The sequence below is a fragment of the Anguilla rostrata genome, chromosome 8 (genome assembly GCF_018555375.3).
Source record: "Anguilla rostrata isolate EN2019 chromosome 8, ASM1855537v3, whole genome shotgun sequence".
Lineage (NCBI taxonomy): Eukaryota > Metazoa > Chordata > Actinopteri > Anguilliformes > Anguillidae > Anguilla > Anguilla rostrata.
Genome location: NC_057940.1, coordinates 52,752,232 through 52,768,571, shown reverse-complemented (window position 1 = coordinate 52,768,571; position 16,340 = coordinate 52,752,232). Strand labels below are relative to the sequence as shown.

General features: G+C 47.8%; 2 protein-coding genes across 5 annotated transcripts in view; both read left to right on the top strand.

Annotated features, from left to right (window-relative positions):
• LOC135262016 (nuclear inhibitor of protein phosphatase 1-like) overlaps positions 1-2,392 on the top strand; it is a 9,751-nt gene extending 7,359 nt beyond the window's left edge. For all 4 annotated transcript variants that reach the window (XM_064348773.1, XM_064348772.1, XM_064348774.1 and 1 more), the window contains one exon: positions 1-2,392. This exon is cut by the window's left edge. The gene's annotated coding sequence lies outside the window, so the exon portion shown is untranslated.
• A 915-nt stretch (positions 2,393-3,307) lies between these two features.
• On the top strand, positions 3,308-16,015 carry LOC135260417 (forkhead box protein O6-like). Its single transcript, XM_064345631.1, has 2 exons — positions 3,308-7,143; positions 12,578-16,015. Exons 1-2 carry the CDS (start codon positions 6,607-6,609, stop codon positions 14,054-14,056), a joined length of 2,016 nt encoding a protein of 671 aa, XP_064201701.1. The 5' UTR covers positions 3,308-6,606; the 3' UTR covers positions 14,057-16,015.
• The last annotated feature ends 325 nt before the right edge of the window (positions 16,016-16,340 follow it).

The following is a 16,340-nucleotide window of genomic DNA, read 5'->3' as shown; positions in this document are numbered from 1 at the left end:
TGCTTGTGTAATTAACGGAAATGAATTCTGTCTGTGTCACATGACCCTGTTTAAACAAAGGTGTTTGTGGTGAAAGTGGAGTCGCGGTGTGGCTTTCACGCCGCCCTTTGCTGTGTGTCGTCTTGTATAAAACAGGAGATGGGATCATGGTAGAGGAAAAGCAATGGAGTGGAGTAAGCAGTGATACAGGTGGAGGCTCCACGGTTTCCCTGCTCATCTTTACTCCACCTGGGTCCAAAAGGCAGCATTCACTCAATTTAGTGACAATTAACCCTTTTAAGAGTAGGCTTTTTGGAATGTTTTTTTTAAATTCAGTGTTCTAGAACTCCATTGCTTTCAGTTGCCAGTTGTGATTGTGACATCAGCATTAGAATGTTCAGTTAAGAACATTCTGATCATGTAGGCCTATTTGTGATCTCACACCATAAAGGGTCTGCAAGATATTTGACGGCCGGGGACGCAAAGCAAATGCTCCCACACCCTTACCCCCGAAGCCGTTTCGAGAGTTACTGAACCGAAAAACGATTCGGACCCGTTAGTTAGACACGCTTTGCTTTTATGTTGTGGAGGCATATCTTCACAAGGCATCGGTGGCTAACCTTAACTCTAGAAACCTGCTCGTTGTGTATGCTCAGGGAGTTTCCCTCGAGTGAAATAGTTACACTGCCGCAAAATGGCTCCCCTCTGTTCTGTGTTTGCAGCTTTGAACGGCATTGAACACAGAAAGTGCAGCAAACATTTACCAAAATATGAGAATTGACTGTTTTGAAGACACAATGTCCAATCGGTTGTTTTACACGAGAGGGCCACCTTGTTTGCCTCAAAGAAGAAAAAAAAAATTAACGTGCTAATGGCTGTGTTCCATTAGAGGGCGATCTAGGATGACGCTAATTGTTAGCCTCAGTCTAATCGTTTAAAGGGACATGTGCAGTTTAGTACTGGGAGGGGCTAAGTGTGACTGTGTTCACCCCACCTTGTACTCTTTGTTCATTTTGTTTTTGTTGATTTGTATTCCTTTTTTTAAAACATATATTTATGAATGACGTACGAGAGTTTAAGTACGCGTTCGTGCCCTGCTCTCAAGAATTGAAGTTGCGTGCATTTCGGGAAAGTTGTCTTTGCTCATTGTGTACAGCTTATTACCGGATCGGACCAATTCATTCTGCGTAATTGGATGAAATTGGAACAAGCACACGTCTGCCCTCATTGAACCTCATTGCTTTACTGGTGGATTCTTTTTTAATTTAAAAAAAAAAAGAAAAAGGCTCTGATGTGCCCGTACAGTTTCCTGCTGTGAATGTGAAATCAGTAGCCCGTATGCTTATCGGACCGCACTGCACAAGACCAAATGTAATGGTCTTGATGTCCCTAGCTTGTGGGAGTATGGCCTGGGGTGGGCAATTAGTAAAAGCTCCACGTCCTGGAAAGTCACATGACGTGGAGCTTTTCCGTTTGTCTTGGCTATTCATATTTTGTTAATATTTCTACAGGATTTCACTGCTTGGAATAGGCTAACAGGTGTCCCAGGACGGGTACTGCTTGACCCTTCGCACCTTAGCCTGACTGAGGGGAGTGGTCTTTTGTCTGTCACGGGTGACTTAGGCCCCTCCCCCTTCACAAGCTTTTCAAAACGGGACTGGAGTAATTGAGTTTTTAACCACTGTGAATGAAGTTCAGCTGTTTGTGCTGAGCTCGATGCTGATGTGTGTGTCCAGTTGTGTTAACAGATTTTCAATTCTTGGATCAACGCCTGATTTTAATTTGTACATGAGTTGTTGTTTTTTTTTGTTTCTCCAACTTAAAGGAAAGCTGAATTTGACAATTCTCCCTTCCCTTGCCATTCCATTGTTTCTGTGGCGATGATGCTTACGTTTCTGAATGTTTCAGATTAGTATAAACCGAACCTATCTTGAGTTAATTGGCAGGACTGGTTACAGTACAGCATATTGCTGGTCTTACTGTTCAAAGGTGGAATTCGAGGGAAAGAAATGCTTTAACGTGGGGAGAAGATGGTCACGCACTCTTGCCATCTGAGAGTATGAGTGCATCCACAAAAAGGCCAGGATAATGTGGCATTACAGACCATTACAACCCCGTTAGTAGACCCCCTAGAACTATCACTTGGAAAACTGTTGCATTTACTACCTGCATATTTTTATTGTCCATAATGACTTGCCAGGATCACATTTACAGGTCTGTTTCCTTTTAGCTAGCCAAGATGGATGACCAACCTCATAGATCCTTGTCTTTGGAATTCCTTATTTTACCATCCTATAAATATTCTCTGCTCAAAATAACTGATACTTTTTCAGTATTGTTTGGCATGGTCATGATTGTTCAAAGTTGCTGTGTGAATTTGGTTAGCTTTGGTAATAAATTGGTAGAAAATTAAGACTCCTTGCCCCTTCCCTGATATATATATATATATTTTTTTTAACACACATTTGATATTTTTTCACTTTTGAAGTAAAGATGTGCTTATTGCTGCAATGTTATGTGTCACCACTAGAGGTCTCCCTAGCATTCTTGTTGGTTCCATGTCTGAGCCCGAGTGATGCTGAGCTTTGTCTAGAACTTAGATACAAGATCAAGAAAAACGCTTTTATTGAAAGTGAAATTGAATTGATGGGTGGCAAGTCTTTCTCTTTACACAAGTATAAAACCGTTACTACAGTGTACATAATGCAGTGGAGTATATAATGCAGGCGACATTACCTTCTCAATGAAAAGGTCTTAAAACAGTCAGTGGAGCTCGCTGTAAAATGTGCCAAGTTCCTCGACATCCTGAGAAAAATCCCTGTCTGGTTCTCCTAGTCTAATCACCTGCTGAACCTCAGATCACTCCCTCTCCACCTCCAGTATTAAAAATAAAAAAACATTTTTAAACGAGCATAAAAAGGGTTGCAGCTTATTATCCGTGTGTGTATAGAAGGGAATTACCTCACTGCCTGTACTCCATTTTAAAGCATTTGTGAAGCGTCCTTGAGAAAGGCTGAATGGTGGTAAATGCTCTTCAGTCATTTTAGGTTACCAGCATCTCTGCAGATCATCAGTGTGTGTGTGTGTGCGTGTGCGTGTATGTGTGTGTGTGCGTGCGTGCGTGCATGAATGTATGTGTGTCTGTGAACGTGTGTGTGTATGCGTGCGTGTGTATGTGTGTATGTATGTGTGTCTGTGAATGTGTGTGTGTGTGTATGTATGTGTGTCTGTGAATGTGTGTGTGTGTATGTGTGTGTGTGTGTGTGTGTGCGTGTGCGTGTGCGTGCGTGCATGCTCTCTGGTTGCTGTGGCAGTGCTGTAATTACAGTAGAGGGATCTGCGTCAGTAGTTCTGTTTTGTCTCCCCTCGGCTGCTGGAGACACAGCCCCGGGGCGCTCGGTGTCTCTCTGCAGCCCGACGGCCGTCGATACGCGTACGGGACCCGCGCTCGGCGAAGGCGCCAATCACAGGCCCCCGACACCAACACCGACACTGAACTGTGAAGTGCAAGAGTGTTAAGGATTAGCTTTTCTCCCGTTTCATTTGGACATGCTGACATTCACCTCAAATGGACTTCAACCGGCAGCCACTCTGGGTGCACGGACCACTATTATGCCCTTTCGCGTTAGGCCTGTGGTGGTGCGTGAAGAGGCTGTCGCCCCCGCTGATTGGCTTATTTGAGTGCTATAAGTAGTGAGGATGACCTCATCAAAAGGGGGGGGGGTCTTTGCTTCTGGGACAATGCACCATGCTGCACCCCCCCCCGCCCCCACCAAGCTTGTTCATGTCATGGACACAGGCCACACGAATAACCTGCTTTGCCTTTTCTCCAGGAGCAAGGAACAAGGTTGTAAGATTTCTCTCACACACTCTGTATATTAAATTTCAATGGCCATTCTTGAAATATTTCGTAAACCAGAAGGCCATCGTATTCGCATTTCAGCTTGATTGAATTGTCCCCCGTTCCCTTTGGTCGCTACCAAGGCTCGCAAACCTGGGAAACAAATGGCTAGTTTGGGTGTGATTGTGTGACAGTTTCAGCTCAGGAAACATGGGCAGTTTGATGAAAATGACTTTGTAATAACACAAAGCCCCTGTTTCTTTTTTTTTAAATCAAACCTTCAGGTTGCAGACAGCACTACCTTGTAGTAGGAGCAGTCATTGCAGTTTTAGTAATGGCTAAAGACATACGGTAATTGCAAATTTCACGGAGAATGGTGGAACCGTAATTCTTATTTCCACGTAAGCATTTAGCAGATGGTCTTATACAAAGTGGTCTGGACACTTTTGATTTTACATCAAATCCGTTTGTATAGCCGGATATTAACTGGAACAGCCTAAGTACTTTGCTCTAGAGTACTTGGCAGTACCCCCAGCTGGGATTTTACCCTCGGGCAGCCATTGCACTGTACTGCCACCCCACTGCTGTTGTGTCTGCGGTTGCCGTGGTATCCCCTGCGTGGAATGGTCCCTCCTGGAGGCGAGGGGAAGACGTGCAGGGGTAGTGACACGGGCGTGGTGAACACCTGTAGCCTGACTCCTGTCCCCGAGTAGCGGCCTCCTTCCTCTCGGGGGCCAGCCAGCCCACCAGCCAGCTCCGCTCTTTCATGAGGCGGGCGGCGGCGGCGAGTCGCCAGCGGTTCCTCGGGTTTCACAACACTGGCGCGACCGCGACGAGCCGGCGACGGCGCGATGTGCGCGCGCGTGCCAGCGAGCGGCTGTTTGGCATTCATCTCCCGTTCGCAAGCTTTACGCCTTCATTTTAGTGGCTGTCATCGCTCTGGTTCTGTTTTACTAGACTGAAATATTGAGCTCTTTGAGCCGAAACAAAGTCTTGGCGTTATTCATTCCGCAGGATGCGAGTCAGACAGAATTCTTGTTAGAACAGCGCCGCGTCTGCTCTCTAAAACCACAGGCCCATGCCTTTTTAATCACGCAAGCGGCCCTCCCCCAGCCTAATGTCTTTCCACATTTTGTTTCGGAAGACAATCAGCTGTCAATAATATATGGATATGTCACCAGGGGGGAATGGTCCACGAAATTGGTCAGAAAAAAAGCGAATACAAGCGTCCCCGCCTTTAAGAGTCAGGCAGGGGCCAGACATTTACAGATATCTACTATGCCCAAGCGGATGCTGTCGAATGGGCATTCAGTCTGGCACGTATGCAATTAGCATAGGCAGTTGCCAAAACGTGTCATGATCAACAGCTTTCCTGGCTGCCCGCAGCAGTTAGCTACTCCAAGGTTCAATAAAAAATATGTGAATCTTACACATCCTAATTCTTTTAAAAGTAGCCTATCACTATTATTTTCTGGCAATCAATATTCACAAATGAACATAGTCAATCCAGTTTCCAGTTGCCCACAAGGAAATAACCCCGCACACCCACCATGGCCTGTACTGTCACTGCAACAGGTTGCAGGGAACCTTCCGGTCGAATGGGTGCCTTTTCTGGAGAATGTAACTGCAAAAAAACGGGAAGCATCGTAATATCGTGACTGAGATGTCAACTATTTGCGACGAATAGCCTTTTAATTATTTACGCCGAGATAGAACAAAGGAGTTTCATTGAGTCTGTCAATGCTTACACATTTTTTTAATCTAATGAACACAAAATTGGCCGCATGCATTGTGTGCACAACAGGCGCAATTCGCTCGGTTTTGTGTTTTCTTTCCAGCTTAAATTCCTCCACGACGCAAGGTTTATATGATAGATAAATCAACGCATTCTCTAACGTCTTTGTTGCTACTACGCATGTTTTGGCTTGTGTAATGCACAGTTAAACATATACAGGCTATATCAAGGTATCCCGCATTTATCATTCCGCTTTATTATTATGCCTACCGGGATTGACTTTTTGACCAGTTCATCGATTATCCAACAGACTTTATTAAATGCATCCATGCTCCATCCACGTGCAGCCTACAGCTCACTACCGTGAGAGAATAAATGCGGAGAGACTAGTATACAATAGGCTATATTTACTAGATATAAACGGGATAAACGCATATCCATGGTGCTCCTAAACAACAAAGAGCTGCCGGAGCCGTTTGTCTAATTTCGTCTGGAATTCCGGCGCTTCATTAAAGATTCATGCGACCTGATTTTTAAGAGGGTAGTTGTCCTCGCTGTGGGGGCACCGCACACTATCTGGAGCGCTCGCGATGGCACTTCATGCTCGTGTCGCCGGTGACAAATCTGCAGACAAGACGGCGATCTTTGAAATCTTCTGATTTCCTATTCTTTGGTCGAAAATACATCTGCAAACGATCACTGTTGGACCGCTGTCAAAGCTGTCATCTGTTGCTGCTTGCAGCATGTTTGAAGGGGAAATGCTTAATGCTTCAAAAAGACATACTGATGCGCGCCACGCCGGGATATGGAATCACTTGGTAGGCGAGTACACGGGCTGCTTTCCTCATTTTTCCTCGCACAATTTCATTAAAAGGCGTGTATAACTGTAGGCTACATTATTGTCGCTGTGTCATTATATGTTCACTTGTGCTACTGCAGACGCGTGATAGGCTACAGAACTGCGTGTGTTATTCCATTTCTTGCACGAACGATATTGTCGCTTTTACGTTAACTCCAGAACAATCCTTAGACTGCTTTTGAATTGATTGTAATGGTCCTTATTTTACCAAGTGAGTCTTGCAATTCAGGACAGATGCTGATGATGGAGCGCGGTGACGAACGGCGGGAGGAGCAGGTTGAAATCGATCCGGATTACGCACCCCAGTGCCGGCCACGCTCCTGTACTTGGCCGCTGCCATGCCCAGAAGATTTTATGGGAGTCGAGGACGGGTACCCTGGTCTCCACTTGTGCTCCATAAAGGAGGAGTCGGACTATGTTCCCGCGTGCAGAGTCGAATGGAGCGGCGGCGTGCCGGCTGAGTCCAAGCATTCAGCAGTCGCCCTGGCTCCCAGTCCGACGACTCTCTCAAACCTACCCAGGGCCACGGTGATCGACGTGCAGCTGCGCAAAGCCAAGTCCTCGCGACGGAACGCGTGGGGAAACCAGTCTTACGCGGATCTTATCACGCGTGCCATTGAAAGCGCGCCTGACAGAAGACTCACGCTGTCACAGATCTACGACTGGATGGTCCGGTGTGTACCTTATTTCAAGGATAAAGGGGACAGCAACAGTTCAGCGGGGTGGAAGGTAATGTTTTATTATCAACGAATAATGAAATAACACGAGGAATGGATTGAGCGTGTAGGGTGGAACACGTATACTTGAATGTATACATTTTACTTCGATGACACATAACTTAAGCGTCAAGTTAATGGCACTCTTAGTTTTGTCATAGATACTCACACATACTCTCCATTGGTTACACTGACCTTGGAAACAAATGGCTTTTCCAAAACATTCATTGCAGATGTAAGATATGATAAGACCTAACCTTTTTTAATATAAGAGTTGATAAGCGAACACTCACACTGATTCCCTGTTACATTAAGTCTACTATACTAGACCTCTAACACGCTGGGACAGTGGCAAATGCACTGGCACAGTGAGTCTGTTGCATGGGTGCACTTACACTGATATGATGGCTCTTATTCACTGGCACGCTAACATTCATACACTGACACACTTAGCAGCGATACAGTATGTTCACACTGGCACACTTAGCAGTGATATTGACACTGATACAGTGGCACTCTGACGCTGGTACGCTGGTACACTGATTTTAGTGCACTGGTAGACTGGCATTAGATTACATTGCCTTGTCATGACATTATACAGGAGGCCTTACCTGTAGTGACTTACAGCATGAACATATTTGCCTAGGTCATTGCATGGACAACCGTCATGATGGGCAAGATGAGAGGATTCAGTTTGATGGCTCTCTCAGCAATGCAGTTATAGTAAACTTTTTTAGGCCCTCTGGTGGAAGGTGTGGTACTGTCTGAAGCTAGCTGTGGCGGACAGTGACAGAGGCCTCCTTGCTGCCTGGTTGTCTTTGTGTCAGCCTTGCAATGCTACGGTGCCAGTGCACCAGTGCCAGTGTGCTAGCCTGCTAGCCTGTCTACACAAGTGAGTCATCGGGCCTGCGTGTTAGCGTTCCATGCTCTGTGTGTCTGTGTGTGCGCACATGTATGAACGTGTGTGTGCGCGCGTATGTATCTGTGCTGAGAGCAGTACTCTGGGTCCAGGGGGGATAAATAGTTAATAATTCAAACCAGGCTAATTACTGAGGCAGAGCAGATTTCTCAGTTCGCTTTAATTGCAGGCAGACAACTTCTCTCTTACTGGCCACAGCCAAGCACCACAGCCACAGACCCACCCACAATACCCACAATGCTCCCTGTCTGTGCCCACAGAATGAGCTGCTCATGTCACAGTTCCCACCCTTCCATTATTCTGGCTCTACTTCACAAGAGCACAGATTGCCAAAGCTATCAGTGCCTGCTGTAAACTGCACAGTGTGATGAATTCTGTACCTTTGCCTTCTCCTCTTCTTCTCTAAATATTGTTTGCACCTTTCTGTGCAGATGGGCAGTTTGTTGTCAGATATCTGGAAGGGTAAAATTGTGCACCCCCATCTTCCTTTTCCTCAGTAGTCCTGGTCCTCCCCCTGCTCTCTCCCCCTGCCTGTACCCCTCTCTCTCTCTCTCTCTCTCTCTCTCTGTCTATCCATTTTTAAATGGCCTCAATCCATCCCAATTACGAAGCTCCGGATGCTTTTGAGACGTGTGACAGTGCGGTTCTTATTCGGGAAAGAACTCGCTCTGCGCGTTTCGGAATTTGCACGCGTGTGCCCGGGGGCGACAGACGTGTTCATTTTTTAAACATGCGATATTATTTTTTCCGGACCTTGGCAGACACCGCGCGGTCATGATATCTGAATGAAATACGGTCCACTCTGAAGGCAAGACATTTCTGCCTGTGACTGACAGGGACAGATCGAGGCGCTTGTGGTTTTAATCAGTTGTTCGCGGCAGGTTGTTATTCCCCCTCGATGGTGTACCTGGGGCAAAGGGAGATGAATGATCTGTCCAAGTGAGGTGCTGTGGTTTATAATGCGGGGGGGGGGGGGGATTAGTATACCCAGTGTGTCACCTGTGACGTGGTTTGGTCGGTCCGCACCACGGTTAACCGTCACCAGGCTTCACCGGTACTGGGCTTCACCGACACCAGACTTCACCGGTACCGGGCTTCACCGACACCGGGCAGCTTGTGTTCCCCCGGGGCCGGTACGTTCACTACGGCAGCCCTGGAACGAGCGGCGTGGGCAGCCAATGACTGGCCCGGGAGGAAACGCATCGGCCTATCGCGGGCTCTTCTGGTCCAGAGTATTATGGGATATGTGGGCAACATGGGCCATGACCACGTGTGCTCGTTGGACATAAGGACAACCTGTGAGGCAGGCCATGTTTTTAAACTGTGATCGAAATGCAAGTATTTCTTCTTCTTCTTCTTCTTATAATTATTGTTATTATTTCTTCTTCTTCTTTTTCTTTTTCTTCTTATTATCATCATCATCATCATCTTTTTTAGAGCTGCAGTCACATTTTGTGGGTTCCTCTTCAGTCCTCAGCAGCAGTAGGACATAGTGTTCTGAGTGGAGCAGTGGCAGTCGTGAGAGAGTCTGTTGCTCAGGTGGATGGAAAACAGGTCAGGATGCAAGGTCATGCATTTAATATTCACTCCACACGAGTGATGATTCTGAGCTGATGGATAGCCTCAAATGAACTCTCTCTCTCTGTCTCTCTCTCTCCCTCTCTCTCCCTCCCTCCCTCACTCTCTGTCTCTACTTGTCTCTGTTTTTCTCTCTCTCTTTTTCTCACTGCCTTTCTGCTATCATCTTTTTCTCATCTGTAAGTCAGTTTTTTCTCATTTACATGCTACCTGTCTCGCCTCCTGTCAGTTTCTGTCTTTTCGCCCCATTGGTCCCCTTCTTCCCGACAGTTTTTCTGTTTTTCTTTTTTTTGTTTGTTTGTTTGTTTGTGATGAGGATTTGCACACTGCCAGGTTCTGCAGCTATTAAAATACCTTTGTTGGGAATGAAGGCCTGTCACTTGTGAGTGCTTTCTCTCCTGATTGGCTGCTGCGAGCCCTTTACACCCACTCAAATAGAAGGCACACCGGAATCTGTTTTGTTGTGCTTGGCCTTGGGAATGTTCTATAAAAGCGGTGCCATTTTACTTAGGCGATAGTAAAATAGATCCAAAGACTACTTATTTTTCCAGTTTTAAAGAGAAGACATGGTGAGGTTTAATGGGAGTGGCAGACTCTCGGCAATCTACCGTGGCTCTGGTCCCAGATCCCAGGTTCGAGGGAAAAAGGTCAATTTCTTGTTTTCTTTTTTTTTCCCGTGTTGTCCTTCTCTGTGTGTTTTTTTTTTTTTTTTTTTTTTGCTTTTTTCATTCAGTTTTCTTAACACCCTCTGCATGTGTACACAATGTTCTGTTTCCCTGTTTACACTTTCTCTTTGAGATTGACTGTGTACATGCCCCCAATCTCCCTCTCTCTCTCTCTCTCTTTCCCGTTGAGTCCGTGCTTTAGTCAGGTAACATGAGAAGGCTCAGTAATAAGGAAGCAGATCTGCTGCCATGGCAACAGGAACCCTCCCTCTCCCACAGGTCTCCTTAGCAACCGGTAGCTTGGCATAGTGGTAATGAGTGGCCTAGCGTACCAGGCTGAGAGAGAGTGTGTGTGTGGGTGTATGTGTGTTTGTGTGTGTGTGTGTGTGTGTGATTAAGGTTATACCTAAGAGCTGTATTACCTTGAGTGAACTCTTATCCACTTTCCAGAAATAGATATTTTACAGAAGATCGAAAAATGGCTTAGGCCATTTTTGGTTTTACAGCCAGGACCCAGTTCTGACAGTACTGCTATAGCTAGGATAGTTAGGGTCTGCAGCTATTACACTACAGTGAGACTATGGACTATTGTTTTAAATTAATGTGTTTTGGTTAGTCTGTAGTGCAGTGATTTGGAAGGCAGTTTGCCTTTTTCAATAAATAATTTGTTTTCTTGTCAAGGAAGATAAATATTCTAACATTAACAATGTTCCAAATAACCTTTACACAAGATAACACAAATGTCTCTGTTATTAACGGGGTCCAATTTGTCTTTATATTTCTATATTGGTGAAAAGCTTAATTAATAAATGCGTAGTTCATAATTCGAGCATAACCATCTGTGCTTCATGGATGCTGTTTGCTGTATTTTTTCTTGGGTGACGTGATCATCAGGTATATCTGTTACACCTGATCATCAGGTGTATCTGTTATCTTGGATGGAAACAGTCCGGTTTGTACTGACATATTGAATTTTACACTTATTTTATGCATGCACACACACACACATATATATATATATACATGCTCTAACGGCCTGTTAAATGATTACATTTTGAAAGCCTCAGTAGTTGTGTTTAAATTATTCCAACCATGTCAAATGCAGAAGTTTGGATGATGGATACTTCAGTTTTTGTTCCAGGGCTTGCATGTGTGTTTGTATTCCCCCAGAATTTTAAAACACTGCATGAAAAAATCAGGGTGATGCAGCCAATGTCGTTTACAGACTCAAAACCCTTTCCTATTCTTTACTTTTTTCATCCTTTCTCTCTGTCCCTCCACTTTTTCTAGGCTTGCTTGCTCTGTCTGGGGTTTTCCTCTAATGGCCTCCAAACTGCACTGCTTGATATTGTAGCCTTTGGCTTGATTCCAAGGTCTACCGTTCAGAAGGCCTGCAGTCAATATCTGTGTCTTTGACCTGGTAGTGGGAGGTGACTTTATTTGCTTACTCTCTGTGATAATTTGACGGTTTGAAAGTGAAGTCTCTCACACTGGAGTGTGACTCAGCGAGTCTATGCGTAACACTGTGAGTCATCTGTTTTGGTTTTGAGCTCCGTGAGGAGGGCTGTGGTAAAATTTCTAACCACCTCTCTCCTACACCCACCCCTCTCTCCCTCTTTTTCCACTCTCACACTCACCCTTTCTTTCACTGTCTCTGGCCTCTTTCTTTCCTTTTCCTAATTCTCTGTCGCTCTCCCTCTCTCTCCCGTACTCTCTCTTCCTTTTTTCTGTCTTTCTCCCTCTCCCTCACGCTCTCTCTCCTGCTCTCTCTTACTTTTTCTGTCTCTCCCCCTCTCCTAAGTGCTGTCTCTCCTGCTCTCTTTTCCTTTTTTCTTTCTCTCCCCCTCTCTCGCTCTCTCCCCTACTCTCTCTTCCTTTCTTCTTTCTCTCCCCCCTCCCTCTCCCTCTCTTTCCACTACACTCTCTTCCTGTTTTCTTTCTCTCCCCCCTCTCCCTCTCTCTCTCCCCCCCTCTCCTCCCCTCTCTCTCTCCCCCTCTCTCTCCCATGCTCTCCCCCCTCTCTCCCCCTCTCTCTCCCCGTTTTCCTTCTCTCCCCCTCTCTCCTCTCTCTCTCTCTCTCCCCCTCCCTCTCTCTCTCTTTCCACTACTCTCTCTTCCTTTCTTCTTTCTCTCCCCCTCCCTCTCCCTCTCTTTCCACTACACTCTCTTCCTGTTTTCTTTCTCTCCCCCCTCTCTCCCTCTCTCTCTCTCCCCCTCCCTCTCTCCTCTCTCTCTCTCTCTCCCCCTCCCTCTCTCTCTCTCTCTCTCTCTCCACCCCTCCGCAGAACTCCATCCGGCACAACCTGTCCCTGCACTCGCGGTTCGTCCGGGTGCAGAACGAGGGCGCGGGGAAGAGCTCCTGGTGGATGCTCAACCCGGGGGGCGGGAGGACGGGCAAGGCCCTCCGGAGGCGGGCCGTCTCCACGGACGACGGCGCCGGGTGGTGGAGGGGCAAGGGGCGGGGCGGCGGGAAGAGGGCGGGGGGAGGGGCGGGGCCGCAGCCCTCCCCCGAGCGCAGCAGCCCCGGGTCGCGGGGGGGCGGGGTTGGGTGTGGAGGGGGGGCGGGGTTTGACTCCTGGGGCGACGCCCGCTCCCACGACGGCTCCTCGGACTCTGCTCTTGGCGTTCGCCTTTCGCCCATAACGGCCAAGGAGGAGGAGGAGGAGGAGGAGGAGGAGGCCGAGGGAGAGGGGCTGTCCCGCCCAGCCTCCCCCCCTGCAAACCCCCCTGCTCTGGAGCTGCCCCACCTGGCTGACCTCACTGGAACCATCAGCCTGGTCGAGGGCTACCCCCAGCTCCCCCTGCCCCCCCAGCAGCTCCCTCATCACCGGGTCTCCCACTTGTCCTTCAGTCCTGCCTCTGAGAGGCTGCTCTCCCACTGCAGCTCGGTCTACGGCCGGCCCGGCGAGGCCTCGCACCGACAGCCGCCGCCCCGCCCCCTCCAGACCGTCCTGCCGAGCCCCGACCTCGCCCGCGGCCCCGCGCCGGGATACTCGGGGGCCGCCGCTCTGCAGACCCTGCTCGCCGGGGGCCCGCCGGACTTCGCCAAAAACCTTCGGCTGGGACGGGACGGGCCCGTTCACTCCCTGGGCACCCTGTCCCATCCTGGGATGGGCGCCCACAGTGAAGACCTCGGGGACAACCCCAACCATTGCGGCGGTCACGACCTTGGCCGTAGCCATAACCACAACCACAGTCTTGATCTCGGCTATAGTCGCGTTCCTGATCGCGGTCGGAACGGCAGTCACCACGACAACCGCGACCTGAGTCACAATAACCATGACCGTGACCTCAGTCATGACCGTGGTCACCACCGGCAACTGGCTCTCTCTCCTAGGCTTACCTCCGGGCTTCTGCAGTCCTACTGCAGCCTAAAAGCCCACGCTCCCTACAGCTCCCCCTCGAAAGCCCACGCCCTGCCCCCCGCCTCTCCCGCCCAGTCACCCGGCCATCTTTACCAACCCTATAACGTCCACCGCCAGCAGCAAGACCACTATTTCCACGCCCAAGGTTACTACGGCTACCACGCCTATCACTACCCGAGCCATCCTTACAAGGAGCTGACCGCCGACTCCAGCCTCGAGTTCCTGCACGGCACCTTGGACCGCGGAGTCGAGCCGTTCTTCCTGAATGACGCCGTGAGCTCGCAGGACGCGGGCGTCGTCGTTCACCCCTCCCTGCCCCAAGGGCGCGGCCTGGGCCTGGGCCTCGGGGGCCTCACTGGCCCTTACCACGCCGGCGCCCAGGACTGGGTGCCAGGCTGAGACGAGCGGCGAGGTCAGAGAGATCTTCAGCTGCCGGGCTGGGCCGCTCACTCTAGGCGGGGTCCCCGGTTTGTGGTCTGGGTGTGCCTGAAGCTTAACTGTGATTGGCTGGTATAGACATACGCAAGCATCTGCCAGTCTCAGGCAGACCTGGGTCAAATACGTATTCGATTTGGATTCAAATACTGTTCTACGCTTCACTGATCTTGTCTGGTGTTTTTGAACCAATCAAAAAGACCAGAGTGGTTTTTGAACCACTGACAAAAAGTCCAAACCCCGCCTTCTGGTCATATTGGCAGGCTCAATTACACCAGGCAAGATCAATAGAGCACAGAAAAGTATTTGAATTCAAAACAAATACGTATTTGACTCAGGTCTGGTCTCAGGATACCTTTCTTTCTTGCCCTCTGTTGGAACAGACAGTTTACTCAATTCTGTGTGCCCTCCATAGTCTAAATCATATTTCAGTTCTGACCTCCCTAGCTTGTTATGTTAGCATATTCACACCAAGGCAGTCATTAAAATTTGGGCGGATTTATGAGTAACAATATGACAGTAAGATAAATCCTGTTTTTCTCATAATGATACATGGGACCCAGAAGATGTACATATTCATAAATACACGTTCATGAAATGCCTCTATAGCTAAAATAATGGGGTAGTCAATGAGCAAATTTAAATAAGCTTCAAGCACATGGAGTAATTTCATTCAAAGTTTTATGCCATCCAGCTATTTGGCTTCCTATGATTTAGCTAGCTTGCTAGCAAGTAAGCTGTCCTGATACATTCCTCAAGTTTTTAACAGACCTGGGTCAAATACGTATTTGTTTTGGATTTAAATGCTTTTCTGTGCTCTATTGATCTTGGCTGGTGTAATTGAGCCTGCCAATATGTCCAGTAGGCGGGGTTTGCACTTTTTAAAAAGTATTTCAGTGGTTCCAGTACACCAGACAAGATCAGTAAAGCGAAGAAAAGTATTTGAATCCAGAAAAAATACGCATTTGACCCAGGTCTAGTTTTTAAAAGTTAATTCTTTACTCCCATATGGTTATGTTCCTTCACAATACTGAAAAAGGTATCTCTTATGGGCAAACCCTGTGGTTGACTAATTTACACTGTGTGGTGTGATGAAATGCATTTGAATTGAAGAGGGTAGTCTACAAGCACAGACTGAAGGATCTTGAAAGATTCTGAAAGACAGCCACCCCTCCCCCCCCCAACATGATCATTAATCCATTAAAACACCATAGAAGACCTTAATTCATAAGACCTTAAAGGCTTAATTCACCCCATTGCTCCAGTTCTCTCCACATCCCTTCCTAGTACCAGGTAATTTACTGAACAGAACTAGCAGAAGTCCTCTGTATGGTCTCAGTACAAAGTCAGCTCAGTCAGCTAATCTGAACCTCAGGTGAACATCTGATTCAGAAAATCAGACAATCAGAATTCCAGTGGGCCGGCCAATCAAAGGCCCAGCCTCCTCTCCTCTGATCCACAGGCCTTCATCTGATTGGTTCTCAGTTCCTTCTCACCGTTCTTAAAGCGACGTGAACATTGCTGAGACGGAAGGTGGTATTCGTGAGTATCCCTTTCCAGGAAAAGCCCTCCTTTCTCGACCTACGAGGCACACGTGGTGACCCTGCGCTCACCGCTAGGTGATCTGGCAGGGGGCGGGTGGACTGTCCTGCTGAACGATCCACGCTGAAGGAAGGAGAGCACCGCTCCAGCTGTTTCTGCTTGCACTGGATGTAATGAAGTCAGCAACACTGTGATTGGATAAAAACAGATGTTGGTTGTCGGAGGCTGATGACGTAATGAAGTCAGCAGCATTGTGATTGGATAAAACAGATGTTGGGTGTCGGAAGGTTGATTCGGTTTCCCGGGAGACGGTGAACTGGCTGAGCGTTTTTTTTCGCACAGCCGTGCGTGGGCCCTCGTCCTCGCTCGGACTGGCAGGTTCTCTCGAAACCCCGGGCCTTGCATCCGGGCAGCGCTGCAGAGGGCGGCGCGTGGCCGCAGAACGCGCTGGGCGCTCAGACGGAAAGCTTTATGCGTGTGTATCCAGTTTATATTTCAGGATGCCAAAGGTGGGAATTTAGCATCTTGAGTGAGGGTTAGCCTTTTGTTCCAGGGCTATGCCATCCTTGTTATAAATGCACAGCCTTCTTATATTTTAATTTGTAAAATTTATTTTGTATAAAATGTCTATTGACAATATTTAATGGTTTTCACAGACATCAAGTCCTTTTTCAAAGAATGTGTGTCTTATCTTCTTGTGAATTAA